This window comes from Neofelis nebulosa, chromosome 10 (assembly GCF_028018385.1).
Source record: "Neofelis nebulosa isolate mNeoNeb1 chromosome 10, mNeoNeb1.pri, whole genome shotgun sequence".
NCBI lineage: Eukaryota > Metazoa > Chordata > Mammalia > Carnivora > Felidae > Neofelis > Neofelis nebulosa.
Window position 1 is genome coordinate 105,786,243 of NC_080791.1, and position 17,419 is coordinate 105,803,661.

General features: G+C 54.8%; 1 protein-coding gene and 1 long non-coding RNA gene across 3 annotated transcripts in view; one reads left to right on the forward strand and one right to left on the reverse strand.

Annotated features, from left to right (window-relative positions):
• Nucleotides 1-1,779: 1,779 nt before the first annotated feature.
• On the reverse strand, nucleotides 1,780-16,721 carry FADS1 (fatty acid desaturase 1). 2 transcript variants are annotated; one of them, XM_058689275.1, is made up of 12 exons: nucleotides 16,336-16,721; nucleotides 14,209-14,319; nucleotides 13,426-13,623; nucleotides 12,613-12,714; nucleotides 12,377-12,505; nucleotides 8,110-8,170; nucleotides 6,636-6,712; nucleotides 5,623-5,720; nucleotides 5,319-5,415; nucleotides 4,957-5,036; nucleotides 4,722-4,847; nucleotides 1,780-4,385 (listed from the first exon to the last, which is right to left on the reverse strand). In XM_058689275.1, the coding sequence occupies exons 1-12, from the start codon at nucleotides 16,525-16,527 to the stop codon at nucleotides 4,334-4,336; spliced, it is 1,323 nt and encodes a 440-aa protein (XP_058545258.1). In that variant the 5' UTR covers nucleotides 16,528-16,721; the 3' UTR covers nucleotides 1,780-4,333. The 2 variants fall into 2 exon arrangements, with proteins under 2 accessions (XP_058545258.1, XP_058545259.1); XM_058689276.1 differs by lacking the exon at nucleotides 16,336-16,721 and adding an exon at nucleotides 16,072-16,229.
• The window catches only part of LOC131487997 (uncharacterized), a 47,523-nt gene continuing 46,459 nt past the window's right edge, over nucleotides 16,356-17,419 (forward strand). Inside the window, exon 1 of the long non-coding RNA XR_009250042.1 lies at nucleotides 16,356-16,480. This is a non-coding gene — a long non-coding RNA (uncharacterized LOC131487997). The remainder of the gene's footprint in view (nucleotides 16,481-17,419) is intronic.

The following is a 17,419-nucleotide window of genomic DNA, read 5'->3' on the forward strand; positions in this document are numbered from 1 at the left end:
AAAACCCAAACATCGTAAGTGCCCCCAGGCTTCAAGGAAGTAGGTAAGTTTCTTTTCACTCCCAAGAGAACACACAGGCGACGTATCCTTGTTACAAGAGGTTTGAGAGTGGCCACAAGATGGCGCCACGCTCCACAGAATGACCAAAGTGGCCTTGGCAGTACATAAGCCATTTGTAGGTGGATGCCTAGTTTAACTTGCTGGGAAACAAGTTTTTTGTTTTTTTTTTTTTTTAAATTTTTTTTTTTCAACGTTTTTTTATTTATTTTTGGACAGAGAGAGACACAGCATGAACGGGGGAGGGGCAGAGAGAGAGGAAGACACAGAATCGGAAACAGGCTCCAGGCTCCGAGCCATCAGCCCAGAGCCTGACGCGGGGCTCGAACTCACGGACCGCGAGATCGTGACCTGGCTGAAGTCGGACGCTTAACCGACTGCGCCACCCAGGCGCCCCTCTGGGAAACAAGTTTTAATAAATCGAATGGGTTCCTAGTTTTCCACCTGCTGTGTGGGATAAAGGAGCTTCTCGGAGAAAGCCTCACAATTTAGATCAACTGCTTCACGGCATCCGAGCATTTATTCTACCGGTTTATAAATTGCTCAAAACCACACTTCAAAAGTCACTTTCTCGCTCCTCTTGTGACATCAAATTCAGGTTGCTGTTTCCCATAAAGATGGAATGTTTGAAAAGTTATAATCCTGATAAAACTTGGCAAGGCGCTGTCCTGAGTTTCTCCTTTTTTAGCATTCCTATCACTGCTGTTTAAAGTTACCGGGGACACTTAAGCAGCCGGAAATCTAAGCTGCCTGTGTTCCAACAGATTAAGCGGGTAGAAGACTAGAGGCTGGTGGTTTTCAAAATTTCTCATGGAGCAACCTGTTTTTCAAATGAAATCTTACATGGAATCTCAGGATATGAGCTCCAGTTGAAGCAGGAGCGGGATATAGTCTCCCCGGCAGTGCTGTTCCCTTGACGATGGGACCCTGAAAACCACTGGTATAGACGGAAGGTTCTACTCCGAGGGCAGGGATCGTAGTTTTGTTCACTGCTGTCTCCAGCGGTTGAAACGGATTTTCTCCGATTGGCCCGCGCCACACAAGTAACAAGAGCCCCAAGGAATTTGATGGCTAAGCCCGTGGTTCTGGTGATGGGGCCCAGAGGCAGAAAGACTTCCTATGGAGCAATCACCTGATCACCTCGGTGCAGTAGTTAAGGGCTTGTATCCTGTGGCAGTCAAAACATGCAGAGCGGTTTTTCCTCGTTTTCAGTTCCAGTTGTCCGGTCTTTTCTAAAAGGTTTAACCACCGCACACTGCAGGGGGAAAACCAGTTCTACAAATTTTTACCTAGCACGTCTAATACTCTTGCTCAAAGAGAGCTGTTGTAATAGCACTGAGGTTAAAAAGGCATTGTGCCAGCAGAGAAGGATTTGGGCAGAAAGGAGACTAATCGGGACTATACTGAGACTAGAACGTTCAAAAGGGCCAGGGTGTTGCCTCATGACAGAAGCATGGGACACCTGCCTAGCGTGTCTGGCCAGTCAAGCATCTGAACACAGGGGGTCATGAGGAGGGCCTGGCTTCCCTTTTCCTTGCCATAGCCCACCCGTGCCTTGGTTTTCAGAGGATCCTGGTGTTCTGCCCAAAGGCCTTGTGCAAAGGGGAATCTGGGAACTCCTGGTCAGAAAGAGCCAGAGGTAGGTGGTACCTTACAGCACAGGCCTAAATTCTCCCATTGACAGACAGACAAGAGCTTCGTGGATTACAAGTGACTATAGCCTTCAGGTGGTCAAAATTAACTTTATTTTTCAGCTTTACTTCTTGGAGATGTAGTAACATCAACACAAAGGACACGGATGTCGGCCTAATTCAAGAAACAAAGATGCACATAGAGCCCGGAACTCTAGAACACGGGAGTTCAAAGGTTAGTTTTGCCAGTCTGTGACTGGCGGTGACTCGTATGGTCTTTGAGCCTGTTTTCTCGTGTCACTGCTTGGATTTGAAATTACTCCTGTTACTGTTGTAACGGTCTAAGCCTTTTGTCACTGGGGTGTCCCTCTGGCCACGTGAGACCACACCGGTCTAGGTTAAGGAGAGAAGGCCACGGTGGTTGAAGTGCTTCGAGGGCCCGGCCTTGGCTCAGTAAGCATCACTGGGTTTGCTCAGCTTGGCAGCCGGATGGCTCGACAGGCTGGTGACCCCACGCTGAAACCCTAGGTAGCAGGGAACCAGGGGGATAGGGAAGGGTCAGTACCTATTCTGGAGTGAGGAAGCCAACGAAAGTAGAACGTTTCAATTCTACTTCTCATTTTTCGACCCAGGCTGTTTTAAACCAGGTTCTGGCCAAATGGAAAAGATCTGAGTATGCTCTGGCAACCTGTCCTCCCCATGTTCGTTGCTTCTTTAATCTTTGTTTTGACACACCTCTCGAGCGATCCCAACAGCCCTACCATAGGTGGTACCTCGAACCCCACCCCAACTTGCCTTAAGATGATCTTTATTCTCTCCTAAAACTAAGTGTGGACTCTCCTAGGGCTCTTTTTCCTTCTACTTTGAAGTTTGCTCCTCTCTGTATCCACAATGCTCAATGCCCTTAGAGTAGATGCTGTTGAACAGGCAACTAATCCCCCCACCCCCGTCGGCACTGAAGGTGTGGATGTGAGGAGGGAAGGTGTTGAAGGCAGATCGACAAACCCTGGCAATTAAGGCAGGCTCCTGAGTGCATTCCTTCGTCCGGTCTAGAGATGGCTTAAACGGTTAAGAACCAGATTTAAAAATTGTATTTCGGAATTACACTGGTGGGCTTTTTAAAGAGATTGTCCTAAATTCCTGCCTGGTCTCCGGCTGGGAAGGATGCTTGAACGGCTGAGGGTAGATAGCTCACAAAACTTGTGTTTTATCTTCCTATCTCTGGTTTAGAACTATGAAGTGATTGTATTTAATTCACTGTTCCTACTCAGAAGGAATACTGTAACATAAGTTAGGTTGTAGACAATGTCTTACGGCCCTTCTATTCTTTAGGACTACAATCTGTGGTTTCCTGGTGACTGGTAATTCAGGGTCTCCCAATGTGGTCCACTTGTGCTAACTACTTTATTAAACTTGGAATTAATTACAGGTAGGAAGGCAGAGGGAAACCCCTGGGGGCCCTCATTTGTTTCAAAGGGAGAAGATTCAGTTGCCCCATGTGGTCACTTGCTTATGGATCAAGAAATGGACTCCCCATCCTAGAAGTGTCCTGTTCCTTGGGTGGTGGTTGCAAGAGGTGAACCCAAGGTAAAGGGATTCCGAGTGGCCAGCAACTCTTTCTGCTGTTTTGGCGAGACCGAGGACCTACTGCTCCCTGGGTGCCCTGGCTGGACCATGAGCTCAAAACCAGTAGGGCCAGGATCCTTTAAAGTCAGATGTTTCCATTACCACAGCCCTGGCCTTTGCCCTGCCCACTTCTACAAGTGGGAAAAGTGCTTCTCCAGCAGCCTGAGGCAGACCTAGGTCCCCCCTAGCCCTAGAGTAGGCTGAGCCTCCCAGTGTGCTATGCCAGGCCTCAAATCTAAGCACTAACCCTTCCTTTCTAAATCTTGCTCGGAAGGTTCAGCTGCTCTGTCTCCCACCAGCCTGCGAACCTCTGAGGTTTGCATGTGAGGGTGAAGGCACTGAGAAGCGGACCAGTGAGATGGGCTCACCCCTTTGCTGGCTGGAATTTTATATATTTGTCTATTTTAATGTTTATTTGTTTATTTTGAGAGTGAGTGAGTGAATGTGAGCAGGGGAGGAGCAGAGAGAGAGAGAATCCCAAGCAGGCTCTGTGCTGTCAATGCAGAGCCCAGTCCGGGGCTTGAACTCAGGAACCGTGAGATTGCGACCTGAGACGAAGTCAAGAGTCTGCTGCTTAACCGACTGAGCCACCCAGGCACCCCCGGGTGGAATTTTTATGCTCATTCTCTTCCTGATCTCTGGGCTCAATAGGTCCTCCCTAGTCTTCCAACACCCTTGGACCCCCTTCTTTGCTCACCAACCATCTGCACCTGCCAAACTAGAAAAAGGAAACAAAACTGTCACATCTCTGCCCCATCAGGCCCATCGCTCCTTCCAGAAGGCATGCACGGTCCCCTACCCCTTTGGGTCTTAAATCTGTGCCTGGAAGATAAAGCGGGGGGGGGAGGGCTTGAGTCAGAGCCTTTGTCTCCTCAAACCCACCCCCTTTGAATATTAGAATTATAGTGGCATTGTCCCATAAGCTCCCCTCTGCTTTGGTGCAGACTCCCCTTCCCGGTGGGCTGGTGTTATCGGTGAAGACAGACATCTCTTCCGGGTGGGGGGAGGAGTGGCAGTCGTTACTGGTGAAGGTAGGCATCTAGCCAGAGCTGCCCAGACTCCTTCAGTGAGCTGTGGGGGCAAGTTGGGAACAAGCAGTGAGAGAGAGAGGGCAGAGCCAAGCCCGTAAGCCAAACCACCCTACAGAAGCCGTATAGGGAGGCTGATCTCCATGGCATATGGCCCCTTCCCTCCCCTTTGCTTCTGAGAAAGAGCTTGGGCCATGGCATTGACGGCAAAGGCCTGACTTGGCCAACAAGACCAGCAGGGCCCCCTGCCTTTGTCTTGGTGACCTCCATTCCAGAGGACCGGGGACACCTGCCTGTTGCTCCTATCCCACACGTCACCACCCCCACTGCCCGCCCTCTTCCCCCCCTGCCAGCCATCTTTCCAGGCTCAGGTACTCACTAGATGATGTCGGCGAAGGCTGAGAACAGGGGCTTGGACTGGTACTCTATGCCATGCTTGGCACACAGGGATTGCACCAGGGGGGCCACTTTATGGTAATTGTGTCGAGGCATCATAGGGAAGAGACTTCAGGGAGAACGGGAAAGTCAGTGGCTCCCATTCCACTGTTCCCACCTCCTTGCTTCCCCCCCACGGACCCTCCCAAGGACCCTGCTTCTCAGGTCTCCCTACTTACTGGTGCTCAATCTGGAAGTTGAGATGTCCGCTGAACCAGTCATTGAAGGCAGACTTGTGGACATTGCATGTCGCCTGGAGCTGGAAGAAGAGGGCAGGGGAGAGAATGACTCTGCCTGCCAGACGTAAAGGCCGAGCCGGCCTTCTTCCAAGTAGAGCTGGCTGAGAGGAGGGGGTGTGGGACCGTCTCCATGGTCACTCCCTTCTCCATGTGGTGGCAGGACAGAAGCTTCAAGCTCATGAGGCAGCGCTGTTGGGGGACTTAACTGTTGCCGCCCCCACCCCCTAGCCTGCATCTGTGCCCACCCACCCTGTTTATTAGTTGTGTTATTCCCAGGTATCTTCCAAGTGACTGTCCCTTACCTGGGTGGAGACCCAGTCCATGTTCCGGTCGTGATCAATGTGCATGGGGATGTGGTTCATCTGTGTGACCCACACAAACCAGTTGCTTTCCAGGAACCTGGTGGATTATGGCGCACAGACAAGCAGGGGACAAGTCAGAGCCCTGCCTCTCCCCCAGATTACTGCTCTAGCCTGGCCATCTTCCCAAGCCCACCCCTGAAACACCCCCTGCCTCTTAAAGCCCCGGCACGGCCCCCACACCAGACTCGTGACTCCCAAACACCTCCTTTTCTTTGCCAGCCCCCCTCCCCCCATCAACTACTACCTGACCATGAAGAAAAGGCCCAGGAGGCCTTTCAGTCCCAACAACGGCACATAAGTGAGGGATATGCGGGCGTAGAAGCTGATCATCCAGGCCAAGTCCTGCGTGGAGAGGTAGAGGGCACTATGACTGGCACAAAGCACTTCTTCCTCTTCCTTTTCCACCTATTTGCACGGTACAGCCGTTCTGCCAGGTGCCCAGACTGGAGCACCTGTCCACTGCTCGCAGCTGCCCAGTCCTGCCGTACCTAGTGCCGCCTCTCCTTCCTTCCGATCCTGGCGGCAGCCCCCAGTCCTCCTCGCCTGTTTCTCACAGGCGCCAAGGCCCCCTGCCTCCGGCTCCTCCCAACCCACCTAAGTTCTTTATCCCTTCATCATGCTGCCAAATGAATCTTCCGGGACCAAGGCTCGGTCTGCACCAGTGCCCTGATTGAACCTCCGGCCACTTTTCTGCACCACGGTCCTCCCCTGACACTTGAGTCCACAACAGATCCAGTGGCCAAACTTGCCCCTCCCTTCCCGGCTTCTCTGCTCAGAGTCCATCCTTGCTCCACCCCACCTCCTCCAAGGCCAGCCAGAAGGGACTTTGCAAAGCCTTTTCCAATGCCTCTCATCCAACCAGAGGCAGCAGGGCCTTTTGGAATCTCAGAACCTCCTGCTTCTACCTCTTTGGGGCCAACAACATCTGTTTCATCAGAAATTTCCCGGGAGCAGGTGCCATCTCGTACTCACCTGCCCTCCCCCTGCCCTCCCAGCCTGGCTGGCCCCTGGCTTTCCGCTGAGCACAAGAGCCTCAGGAGATGCCGGCAGGATGGAAGAGGGCACTGGGAGTCGGGTCGTCTGCTGAGCCCAGATCATCCCGTCTAGAGACCAGGAAGGTCTATACTTGGTTCTATTACTTTGCTCTAAATTAGGCCTGGGGTCGGTTGCAGTGGGATTTCCTCTGGAGAACCCCGTTCCCCTCCATCAGGGTACTGAAGACAAAGCATGTGGGACTCTGGGGCCATGGATACTCACCACCCACTTTTTCCGCTGGAAAACAAAATAGAAAATATACCACTGGAAGTAGAGAGGCAGCAAGGCTGGGGGCCCAACTGGGGAGGAAATGAAGACAGAGAGGAGGTGTGAGCAGCATGGGGGCAGTTCAGTGCCAGAGAGGGGGCCTCTGGCATGGGGCTGCCCCCCTGCCGTCTGTTCCTGTGGCCCCTTCCAGCCGCCTTGGCATTCCTCGATCCACTGGAACCGGCAGGCACTGCGGTGGGCATGAGTGCGAGTCTGAGGAAGGCGGAGCCCCCCGAGAGGATGCCGGGATGGGGAGGGGTGGGAGTGGCATTCCTTTCCAGTGGAAGAAGGCAGCTGGGAAACTCAAGCTCCACGCACGGAACCTGGCTCCGCTGCCATGCTTTTAGAAGAGCACCTCCAATTCTCCCCACGCGCCCCGGCCCCAGGCTTGCCCCTGCCTGGCCTCACGATCACCTGCCCTGTGTTCTTGGCTGCTCTGCCATGCAGGTGAAGGGACAGGAGCAGGTAAGTGTGTGTGTGTGTGTGTGTGTGTGTGTGTGTGCGCGCGCGCGGCGCGTCAGGGTGGGGGTGGGGGGCCCTGCTGATGCTTCATAGGCTGAAAGCTCACTCCCTTGGACTAGGGAAATGAGCCCATGCCACTGAACCCAAAGCCCTGGAGGTCAGGGGTGGGAAGGGGCAGAGAAGCTTCTCTTAAAAGCGGGAGTTGAAGAAGCGGCCCCGTCCTATATGCTGTCCCATTTCCTTTTCTGTATCCCTTCTCTGCAGGGCCCTGATGCCTACCTATAACCCCCTGCGTGACAGGGCTCACCCGCGGCTCCTCTACCCCGATGTGCCATGGATTCTAACATTCTTCTCCAGTAGTTAAGGTTCATAATAGGCACTTAGGATAAGTTCTTTAGAGCTAAAATAGGATCGATGGAATCCTCCCCTCCCTTCCTTTAAAAATCTGAATTCTCCAAGGAATTCTAAAACTCCAGTTTTAGGCATTATGGAGATTTTAAAAGCAAAGAACATAGCGCAGTCTTCAGAAAGAGCTTAAGACGGGCTGCAGGAAATGTCCTCCTTTTCTGCTGTCACTGCTCCTCCGCTCCCATAGCCACGTCTACCTTTTATCCCCCTGGGTGTTGGGACTGTGCCCCACTGAGTCACCTTGACGTGCGTCTGTTTCACAAGATCTAAGATAAAGTTTAAGGTTTAATTGGGACAATTGCACCTGACTATTCAACTATCTTGTGAAAGCCAGGGTGGGACTGGAGGAACAAGTCTGCCCCTAACACAAATGCCTGCTGTCCCTGCTCAGGTGACATGACAGTTGGCTCCCAGGCAGGGAGGAACCAGCTGGGGACACGGGACTTCCCCCGGCCATTACTCAAAATGCCGTAAACCTCCACAAAGTCATTTCTTCCCCACCATCCCATCGGCACCCCCATCCCGAGACAGTCCCCCTGTGTCGCCAGAGGTCACTCACTCAGGAAGAAGTATTTGTGCTGGTGGTTGTATGGCATGTACTTTTTCTTCTGTCTCCCAAGCTGTGAAGAAAAGCAAACGCAAATGAGTACCCACAGAACCAGTCACCCGTTTCCCCTCCTGCCGTGACCTTGGTTTTTCCCTGCTCGGGAGTTCAGGCCTATTCCAGGGGCTGTCAGCTTGTTGGTGCTACTGGAAGGCTCCAGCAGGCCCAGTCTTCCCTCCATCCAGCACCTGGCACGTGAAGGCCTGGGCTGTAATGAGCCAAGTGCACCACACCACGGTGCACGGCTCAATGGCCCATGCCCACAGCTCAATGGCCCATGACGAGCACGACACTGTCAATGGGTCCTCGGGACTCCCTGTGTTCTCCAAAGACACCTCTGTCATAAGGGGTCCAGGCCCCTCCACGTCCCCCCACCTTGTCTCCCACCTGGTACTTTTTTGACTTCAAACTCTCCATGGACAACAATTTATACCCCTACACAGGTCAGTATGTATTCCCTCTGCATCCATCCATCCACCTCTCTTTTGGTGTCTTGATTTCAACGAGAACTTTATAAAATCCCTTGAATGCTAAGGAAAGTTGGGCAAATGTTTGTGGGAAGGATACCAAGACCTTGGCAAGTCTGAAGGTTCTGGCAAGGCTTTTCCAGGTAGTGACTGTTTTGTAAGCCTAGCTGCCGAAGAGACAGGCTGCTGCTGCCGGGTCAGTCAGCCTGGAACCTCTCGCCATGGGCACCCAGGATCGTGACAGCAAAGCTCCGCTGACTCCCTTGATGGTTCCTTCTGCCCCGCCTGCCTCAGTTAGTTCTGGCAACCAGATAACCACAGAACACAGGTGGCGCTCTACCCCCGAGCAGAATGCCAGCACATCTTTCTTCCCTGCATCCCCCCACTGTTTTGACAGTAACAGTTCTTATCTATCACCAGCTTATTCTGTGCAAGGTGCTTCTGCTAAATGAAACATTCTTTCTATATTAACTGATTAATTCAGCAAGTATTTACTGAGCACCTATTACGTGCCAGGCACTGTTTTAAGTGCTGAGGATACAGAGGCAAACAACACAAAGTTCCTAGTCTTGTGGGGCTTGTAATCTGAGGACAGGAGGCTGGTGGTAAATCTGTGAACAGAGCTCAAGGTAACTGCAGATTAAAAACAGGAAAATATGGGGTGCTTGAGCGGCTCAGTCGGTTAAGCATCTGACTTTAGCTCATGATCTCAAAGTTCGTGGGTTTGAATCCCGCACCAGGCTCTATGCTGATAGCTGGGAGCCTGGGGCCTGCTTTGGATTCTGTGTGTGTGTGTGTGTGTGTGTGTGTGTGTGTGTGTGTGTCTTTCTCTCTGTTCCTCCCCTGCTTGTGTGCATGTGCTCTCTCTCTCAAAAATAAATAAATACACATTTTTTAAAATAAAAATAAAAAAATAAAAACGGGCGCCTGTGTGGCTCAGTCGGTTAAATGTCGGACTTAAGCTGAGGTCATGATCTCGCAGTTCGTGGGTTCCCCGCATCAGGCTCTGTACTGACGGCTCGGAGCCTGGAGCCTGCTTCGGATTCTGTGTCTCCTCTCTCTGCTCCTCCCCCTCTAGCGCTCGCTCTCTCAAAAATAAACATTTAAAAAAAATTTTTTTTAAATAAAAATAAAAACAGGAAAATATGACAAAGTGACAGAGGCGGTGTTTTGGCTAAGGTGGTCTCTCTGAGGTGCTGACATCTGAACTGAGACCCGAATAAGGAGCCAGCAAAGCAAAAGTTCAGGGGAAGAGCATTTAAAGCAGAGGGAACAGCCAGAAAGGGCAGTATGGCTGGGAACAGCAAGCAACGGCAGAGAAAGACAGATTGACAAGGCTAGAAAACTCCGGATGGCCAATTCACGCTGGACCTCAGAAAGCCCCAGTAAGACCTCAGTAACCAGCGTGGGTTTTATTCTGGTGGTGATGGGAAGGCCACTGGAAGGCTTTCAACAGGTGTAGTATCATCAGCTTTGCACTTTAAAAGGCTCGCTCTGCCAGGAGGAGGGGAGAATGAACTGTGGGAGTGGGTACAGTTGCAGGGAGACCAACGAGGCCGGAGTGGTAACCCAGCTCCAAGATGGATGCGTGTGTGTGTGTGTGTGTGTGTGTGTGTGTGTGTGTGTGTGGTGGGGGGAGACAGGAAGCAGTGGAGATGGGGAAATGGATCTGGGGTGTTTTGGAGACAGTATTAACAAGGTTTGTCGATGAACTGGATGTTGGGGTGAAGCTCACCCCGTCCCAAGCAACATCGAGCCAGACGAGGGGCACCTGTCTTGTGCGGTGACGTGTGTGGGAAGAACAGTGGCTTCCTATTTGGGAACTGTTATGGGAGCCCTATCCACTGCTGCTTCCTTGAATGGCAATCAGATGCTATCCTGATCCTCAGAACTGCCCTAATGTGTTTCAACTCTCAGAGCCACAAAGTTTGTATTGAGGGTGAGATGTCCGCTGCACATGGGGATTAGCAACCAGGTGAATTGCGCCCAGAGGAGTGGAACCAAATGCCAAGCACCCTGTGGCCAAGGCATTTACTAACAGGCTGCCCATCCTCAGCCTTGTAACTAGATGGGAAGACGTATCTATTGGTCCTAGATCATCGTCTATTTTTTTTTAACTTTTTTTTTTTTAATGTTTATTCTTTTTTTTTTTTTTTAACGTCTATTTATTTTTGAGACACAGAGAGACAGAGCATGAACAGGGGAGGGTCAGAGAGAGAGAAGGAAACAGAATCCGAAACTGGCTCCAGGGTCTGAGCTGTTAGCACAGAGCCCGACGCAGGGCTCAAACCCACGAACCGCGAGATCGTGACCTGAGCCGAAGTCGGATGCTTAACCGACTGAGCCACCCAGGCGCCCCTGTTTATTCGTTTTTGACAGAGAGACAGAGCATGAGTGGGGGAGGGGCAGGGAGAGAGGGAGACAAAGAATCCGAAGCAGGCTCCAGGCTCTGAGCCGTCAGCACAGAGCCTGACGCGGGGCTCGAACCCACAGACGATGAGATCATGACCTGAGCTGAAGTCGGATGCTCAACCGACTGAGCCACCCAGGCGCCCCGATCATTTTCTATTTTTTGTGTCTGCCGATAGGAGTTTCTTGAAAACCCCAGTACCAAGATGCAATAGAGGCAGCGGTGTGAGAAGGTTCTCTTCCACTTAAACTCCCACTTTTTTTTTTTTTTTTTTTTTTTTTAAACTCTCTACAGTGACGATACGAGTGTGGACAAGAGTCACATGCTCTAACAACCCATATTGCTCTTGAAGTAGCCACTTGAGGCAGGTGGGGCCAGAGCTGAGTCAACGTCTGCCCACTGTTGACCAGAACATAGTACTGGATGTGTAGCAAACCAAGTCCCTGTGCAGTGGGTGGGAAAATTAGGATGTTATGGACAGGCGGCAGCCTCAAACGTGGGGCTCCCGGGGTCAGGACAGCAGGTGCTGTAAGGCCTCTCCGCATTGTCCTCCTCATAGCCAGAGGGGAGGGCCGCCGGGCTACTTGCACTCACTCATGCTTGGAATGGAAAGGTGTTGAACAGCTGAATTCTTGGCATGCTGACATAGCATACAGAGAGGGAGGGAACCTGGCGCAACTCAGACCGCAGCCGAGAGCCTTGGCACAAAGGTTTTAAAGGAATTTTGCAAACAACCCTGCTGGCTGTTCAAAGCCTCCTGCTGACGCTCATCCTTTAGCAACTGCATTACAACTTTTGCTCATAACTCCGGTGGGAACTCAAACCCAACGCTAACCACCCCGGAAGTCAGGCTGGGGTCAGGTGGGTGGGAAGAACCAGCCAATGGATGGATGTTCCAGGCACTGGGCATCAAAGAAGACTCAAACAGCCTGTGGATGGGGAAAACTGAGGCACGGGAGGATATCAAAGTGCACGGGGCCGGGGGAGGGGGGGGGCGGGGATCGGGAAGATGACTGCCTGGGGTAGGAGCGTCCAAAAACACCCCGAGGAGGGCCGTCCATCACCTTCAAGGATGACCAGAGATTTGCGCCATAACCTCCCAGTCATCCTTTGGCTCCTTTGCAGAATGAGGTGCCTTTATGCAATTAGCTGCTTGCTGGCGTGAACTCAGCAGGGAGAACAAACGATTTTGCCCCCGGCAGCTTATTCACTGCCTGTTGCCTCCCACAGCTGCCAGCCAGCCAGCCGTCCCCAACGTCTTAACCGCACTGAGCACTGCCCTCAGAGCCCTCCATTCTGGTTGGCTCCCATTCTCTAAGGCCGTTCCCCCGATACCTCCACTCACCTCCACGGAGAGGATCTTCCCCAGGGCAAAAAAGAACGGGTGCATGTTGATGTCCGGGTCTTTGCGGAAACAGTTGGGCTTGGCATGGTGCTGGAAGTGCAAGTGGTTCCACCAACTGGCGGGGGCGCCCTACGGAAAAGTAGGGCCGTGAGTCCGAAAGCCCAGCGTTCTCCCCAAACCCCCAAGGAAACCCCTCAGCGACCGGAGTTTCAAGAGCCCCTCCCCATCCCATTGACCTTCAGGTGGCCAATCACGAAATGATGGAGCAGGTGGTTCCAAGTAGAGGTGCTGAAGACGGACAGGTGCCCTAAGTCATGCTGCAGCCAGCCAGCCTGAGCCTGGGTGAGAAAGGTTAGCGCTGAGAGCAAAACCCACCGTTCCGGCATCCCTCTCACTGACCTCAGCGGCTCCTCTGCGTCACCCCCTTCCTTCGTCTCCCTAGCCCCTGTGACTGCCACAGTACCCTGAGCACAACCCGGAAGGAGTCAGGCTCCTAACTCAGCCTCTGCCGCTAACTCACATGAGAGTGGGGGCAAGTCACTATCCTCTCCCTGTTCTTCAGTTTCCCCAGCTCTGGAGTTCTAGGACCTAGGACGTGCCGAATCCCGAGTACGAAACAGGACAGGGTGACAGAGGCGAGAAGGCTCGGCAAATGGGTTCTGCCATTAGGCCCCAAGCATTATTAGCATGTTGGGCAATGTGGTGGGGAGGAGAAAGCCAAGCTTTGCTGAGAAGTCAGAACCCGGGCTCTTGGCACACTTGGGCTATGGCAGAACCGGACTACGAAGCTTCAGGTAATTTCCACAGAAAGAAGGGGGCCCGTGGAGGAGGGGTTGGGGAGGCCGTGAGGAAATGAAGGCGCACACGTGGCCAAGGAGCAGACAGAAGCCACGGACAACAAAATCTCTCTCTGCCCTAACTCTGCCCCACATCCTCAGCGCTGCCCCGGCACAGGGCCGGGCTCGTGACCTTCTGAGGCATACAAAGAGCTTTCCCCGAGGATGCTGAGCACGGCCGTGCTCCTGACAAGCCAAGTGATGGCTTCTCACTTGAGCCGTGCTGAGCAGCACCGCACACAGGAGGAAAGGCACAAAGGATGTCCCGAAGACCCAAAGGGTGAGCCAGGCAGCAACATCCAGCAGTAGGATGTGCAGCAGGTACAGCAGGAAGAAGACATGGTTGGCCTTCATGAGCCCCATCCGCTCCACGGTGGCCTGCAGCTCCCGGAACTCGTAGATCAGCTCTTTCTGTGGAAGGGTAGAGAGGGAAGGGCTATTATTCTTTCCAGCTGTACTCCAACATTGCTGGAAACAAGGGCCCTCTGAGGCTCGAGGACCCTCCACCCCCAGATCGTTGCAGGAAGTCCACAATCCTAGGTAAATATACAACACTGAGGAAAGGACAGGAGAAAGCGCTCTGGCGTCGCGCCGAGGAGCCTGTGGTCTTCGGAGTTAAACAGACTCGATTCAAGTGTCTGCTCTGCCGTTTGCTCACAGGGTGACTCTCGGCCACCTTGTTCAACCGCTCTGAGCCTCAGCTTTTTTCGTCTGTAAGTGTGTGAGGGTTAGCCGAGGGGATGCCTGACACAGTGAGGGTTCGACAGATAGGCCTCCGTGATGGTAACGGTGGTGGCGGTAGCCTTGGAGAACCAGAGGTTCCGAGGCCCCACCTCCTCCCCTAGGCCTGCATCCCAACGACTAACGTGGGAGAAGCGGGGGCCTCAAGCCTTGCAAGAGCTACTGACTGTGGTCACCTGTGAGCCTAGCGAGGCCTGCCTTCTCTACCCCCTGCCCTTTAACAAACCACAGGGTCTCCAAACAGCAGAGTCTCACATTTTTAGTGGGCTCGAAGCTGGGCTGCTCTGGAGACAGTTCTCCGATCAGGAGGGAGTTCATATACTTCCTCACAAGGCCCTTGTTGATGTGAAACGCCACAAAGGGATCCTGCAAGGAAAGGGAGAAGACAGACTGGTTAGGAAGCCAGCCCGGTCCCCTGTGACTCCTGGAGGGCTCACACCAGAGGCCATCCTCCTGACCCAGCAAGGAGGCCGGATCCAAGTTCAAACCACTTCCCTCCAGTCAGCCGCCCTTTGAGGGTGCTTAGACCTTCCCAGGTGTCCACAGCTCAGGAGCACCCCGACATGTGTTCTAGAAAGAAAGGCACCACACCAAGGAATACGAAGTGCAGGTAGGGGGACCACAGAAAGTCCTCTCTGGCCTGGCCTTTCCTCCAGGCACGTCTAGGGACAGCTTTTGCACAAGAATTTAGGTATAAGCGAGAAGCGAGAAGCAACTAGACGGGATGGGTGGGGCTCCGAGATTTCTGGTTTGTTTGTTTTCTGTGGGACTTTTAACAGACCCTCTCTGAGGCAGGGGTTCTTCATAAAATGTGGTTAGATTCCTTACGCCCGAACTGGGAAGTTTTGCATTTCTACCCCTTCTGCCGACTGACGTTCCAGGTAGGGTTCCAGGTTTCCCCTAGGACTCTGACCACCCCGATCCCGCCCGGCCCCAGAGCGGCTACTTTTGATAATCTTTAGGTGGGGTAGGTCAGACCGACCCAGGCCTTACGGGGAACCTTCCCCGGCACTCTGAGGCGGGAGCCGGGGCGGAGCCGGTGGACGGTGGCACCACAAATCTGGACCAATCGCCAACTCCGCCGCCCAGCCATTCAGCCCGGGCCCCAAATCACACTGTGGGAAGACCCTGCGTCGGTGCCTGCTTCGTCTGCGCATGCGCTAGCCCACGTCTTCGCCTTCCACCGCCGTCCGAGCTTCCCCGTGGTCACTCGGGGTGACCCCTGCAGGCTCTGGCCTTGCCACCCCCGGCCGGCCGCGTCGCTGGGAGGGGCGGGCCCTCAGCCCAAGACGTCTAAGCTCCGCTGCGACAAAACGGGAACTCTGGCGGCCCCAGGCGCCCTCCGGGATGGCAAGGGCGGAGGGCGGGGACAGCGGAAGGGGTCGAACCGCCGGACTCGGGATGGCGAAAGGATGTAGGGGGGGAGGGGACACGTTGAAGCAAAGCCTCCACGGGGCCCCACAGGCTCTCCAAATATGGCAGGAGGTGCCAGTTGCCGTAGCTCCGAGAGCAGGTGGTCTAGAAGGGGAAGGGCAGAACTGGGGCTGGGTGGCACGCGGACCCCTTAGTGAGGCCCGAAGGAGGAAGGATGCGAAACACAGCCTAGAAATGCAGACTGCTGTCCGCCGCGGGGAATGGCTGGACACCCCGCTGGCCTGCGGCCGAGTGACCTCCCCACAGGATTCGAGGACCGCTCCGAGGGTCCTTGCTAAGTGTATGCCCGCCCCGCCCCCACTTCTGCACGCCGCTCTATTACCCCCTGTGCACCATCAGTCTTCAGTCCTCTCCGGCCGGTGAGGCCCCTCCCTCACTGTGCGGGGTTGCCTAAGGCAGCGGACGCCAAATTACTTTCCACCTCCGCTCTATCCCCGAGACTGCTTCCCTCTCCTGTTCCCGCTCGGCAAGCCTGCACGCGCAGTCCAGACACCGCTGCGCTCCCTTCCCACCCACCGAGACACAGGTTGAGACTCCGTCTCCCGGCCACTGAACCCCCACCCCCACCCCCCGCCCCCCGGCCTCAGCAGCACCGCGGTCCCCGGCACCCTGCATCCTGGCTCTCCTCCCCACTTGTCCTGCTCTGGGCCCTGCCTAAATCTGGACACCGCAGACGGAACGCACGCAGGGCGGCGCAGTCCTTTGTTTGTGTGGGCCCGTTGCCGGCCTCCACCTCCGCTCTCCTGATTCCAGTTTTCACGGCCATTGTCCTGCCCTTGCATCCCGCGTGGGGTCGCGGGCCACGGGGACGCTCGGCGCCTACTGGCTCTTCCCCGGGCTAGCTGGGAGTTACTCCGCGGGTGCCAAACTTCCTGCCTCGTGCACGGAACCTCCGGAGGCAGCCGCCCGGCCCCGCCTCCTCCCGTGCCTGCGTCCGGCAGCGCTCACCGTAGCATCCTGCCCCGCGTAGTGGCTGATGACCCGGGAGCCCCCCGGGTGCCGGCGGGTGAACTCGCTGATGTTGTACACCTTCCGGTCGATCACGAGCCACCGCTCATTCTCGCGCCCGGAGCGCTGCGCCACCTCGTCCCAGGTGAAGTAGCGCGGGGTCGGCGTCCGGGTAGGGGTCTGGGGGTCCATCGGGGCCGGGCGTCGCCGCGCGCCGGCGGGGCAGGGGCGTCAGGCGCGCGCTCGGGGCCCGCGGGCTAGCGCGCGCCGACCTCGCGTGCGCGGAGCGCGGGACGGCTTGCGCGCGCCGGGTTTTCAGTACCCGCGGCACGGACCGCGGAGCCTCGCTGCGCGCGCTCCCATTGGTCGAGCCGCGTGGCGCGGGGAGCGAGCCCCCGCCTTCTCGCCGGGACCCGCGCGGGGCAGGCCCGGGAGGGCGCGCCCCCTCGCAGGCTCCGTTGGCGGGGGAGGTCACCGAGGGGCGCCGCCTCCGGACTCGCGGCTCTCGCGGCTCCCGCTCCCGGGGAGGCGGTGGGCGGGATTTCGTTTGTGCGGGCGGGGCGGGGGCTCAGGGCTGCCCCCGGGGACTGGTCTTTGGGCCCCTGGCCACGCCGCTCCACCGGTCGTGCGGCCAGAAATAACCGTGAGAACCTTTGGCGGTTATCTTGTGAGCCGCATCATTATGGTTTCGTGGGTTTGGGACGCGCTGAGGATTTATTTTGCCCCAAATGACGTTTAAAAACGCCCCACAATTTTTGTAACCCAGTTTACCTTTTTTTTTTTTTCTTTCATTTTTTGAGTCTATTCTTAATTAACTGGGATCCTTAAAATAAAAGGCCTTTGGCCATCTCCTGACCTCAGGGAGGTTGTGCGAAGAGCCCGGGTCTTCAAGCTGAGGCATCTCTGCTCCGTCCGGGAGGCACCTGGGAGCCATGGGAGGCCTCTAAGTAGAAGGACTTGGGGCTTAGGACCCTGGGCTTTAGGAAGGAAGGAGGAAGCAACCCAGAGGCTGGGAGTGCCACTCAAGAAGCTGTTGCAGTAGGAAGAGACCCAGAGTTTACTGCTCAATTTTTCTCTTAGTCAC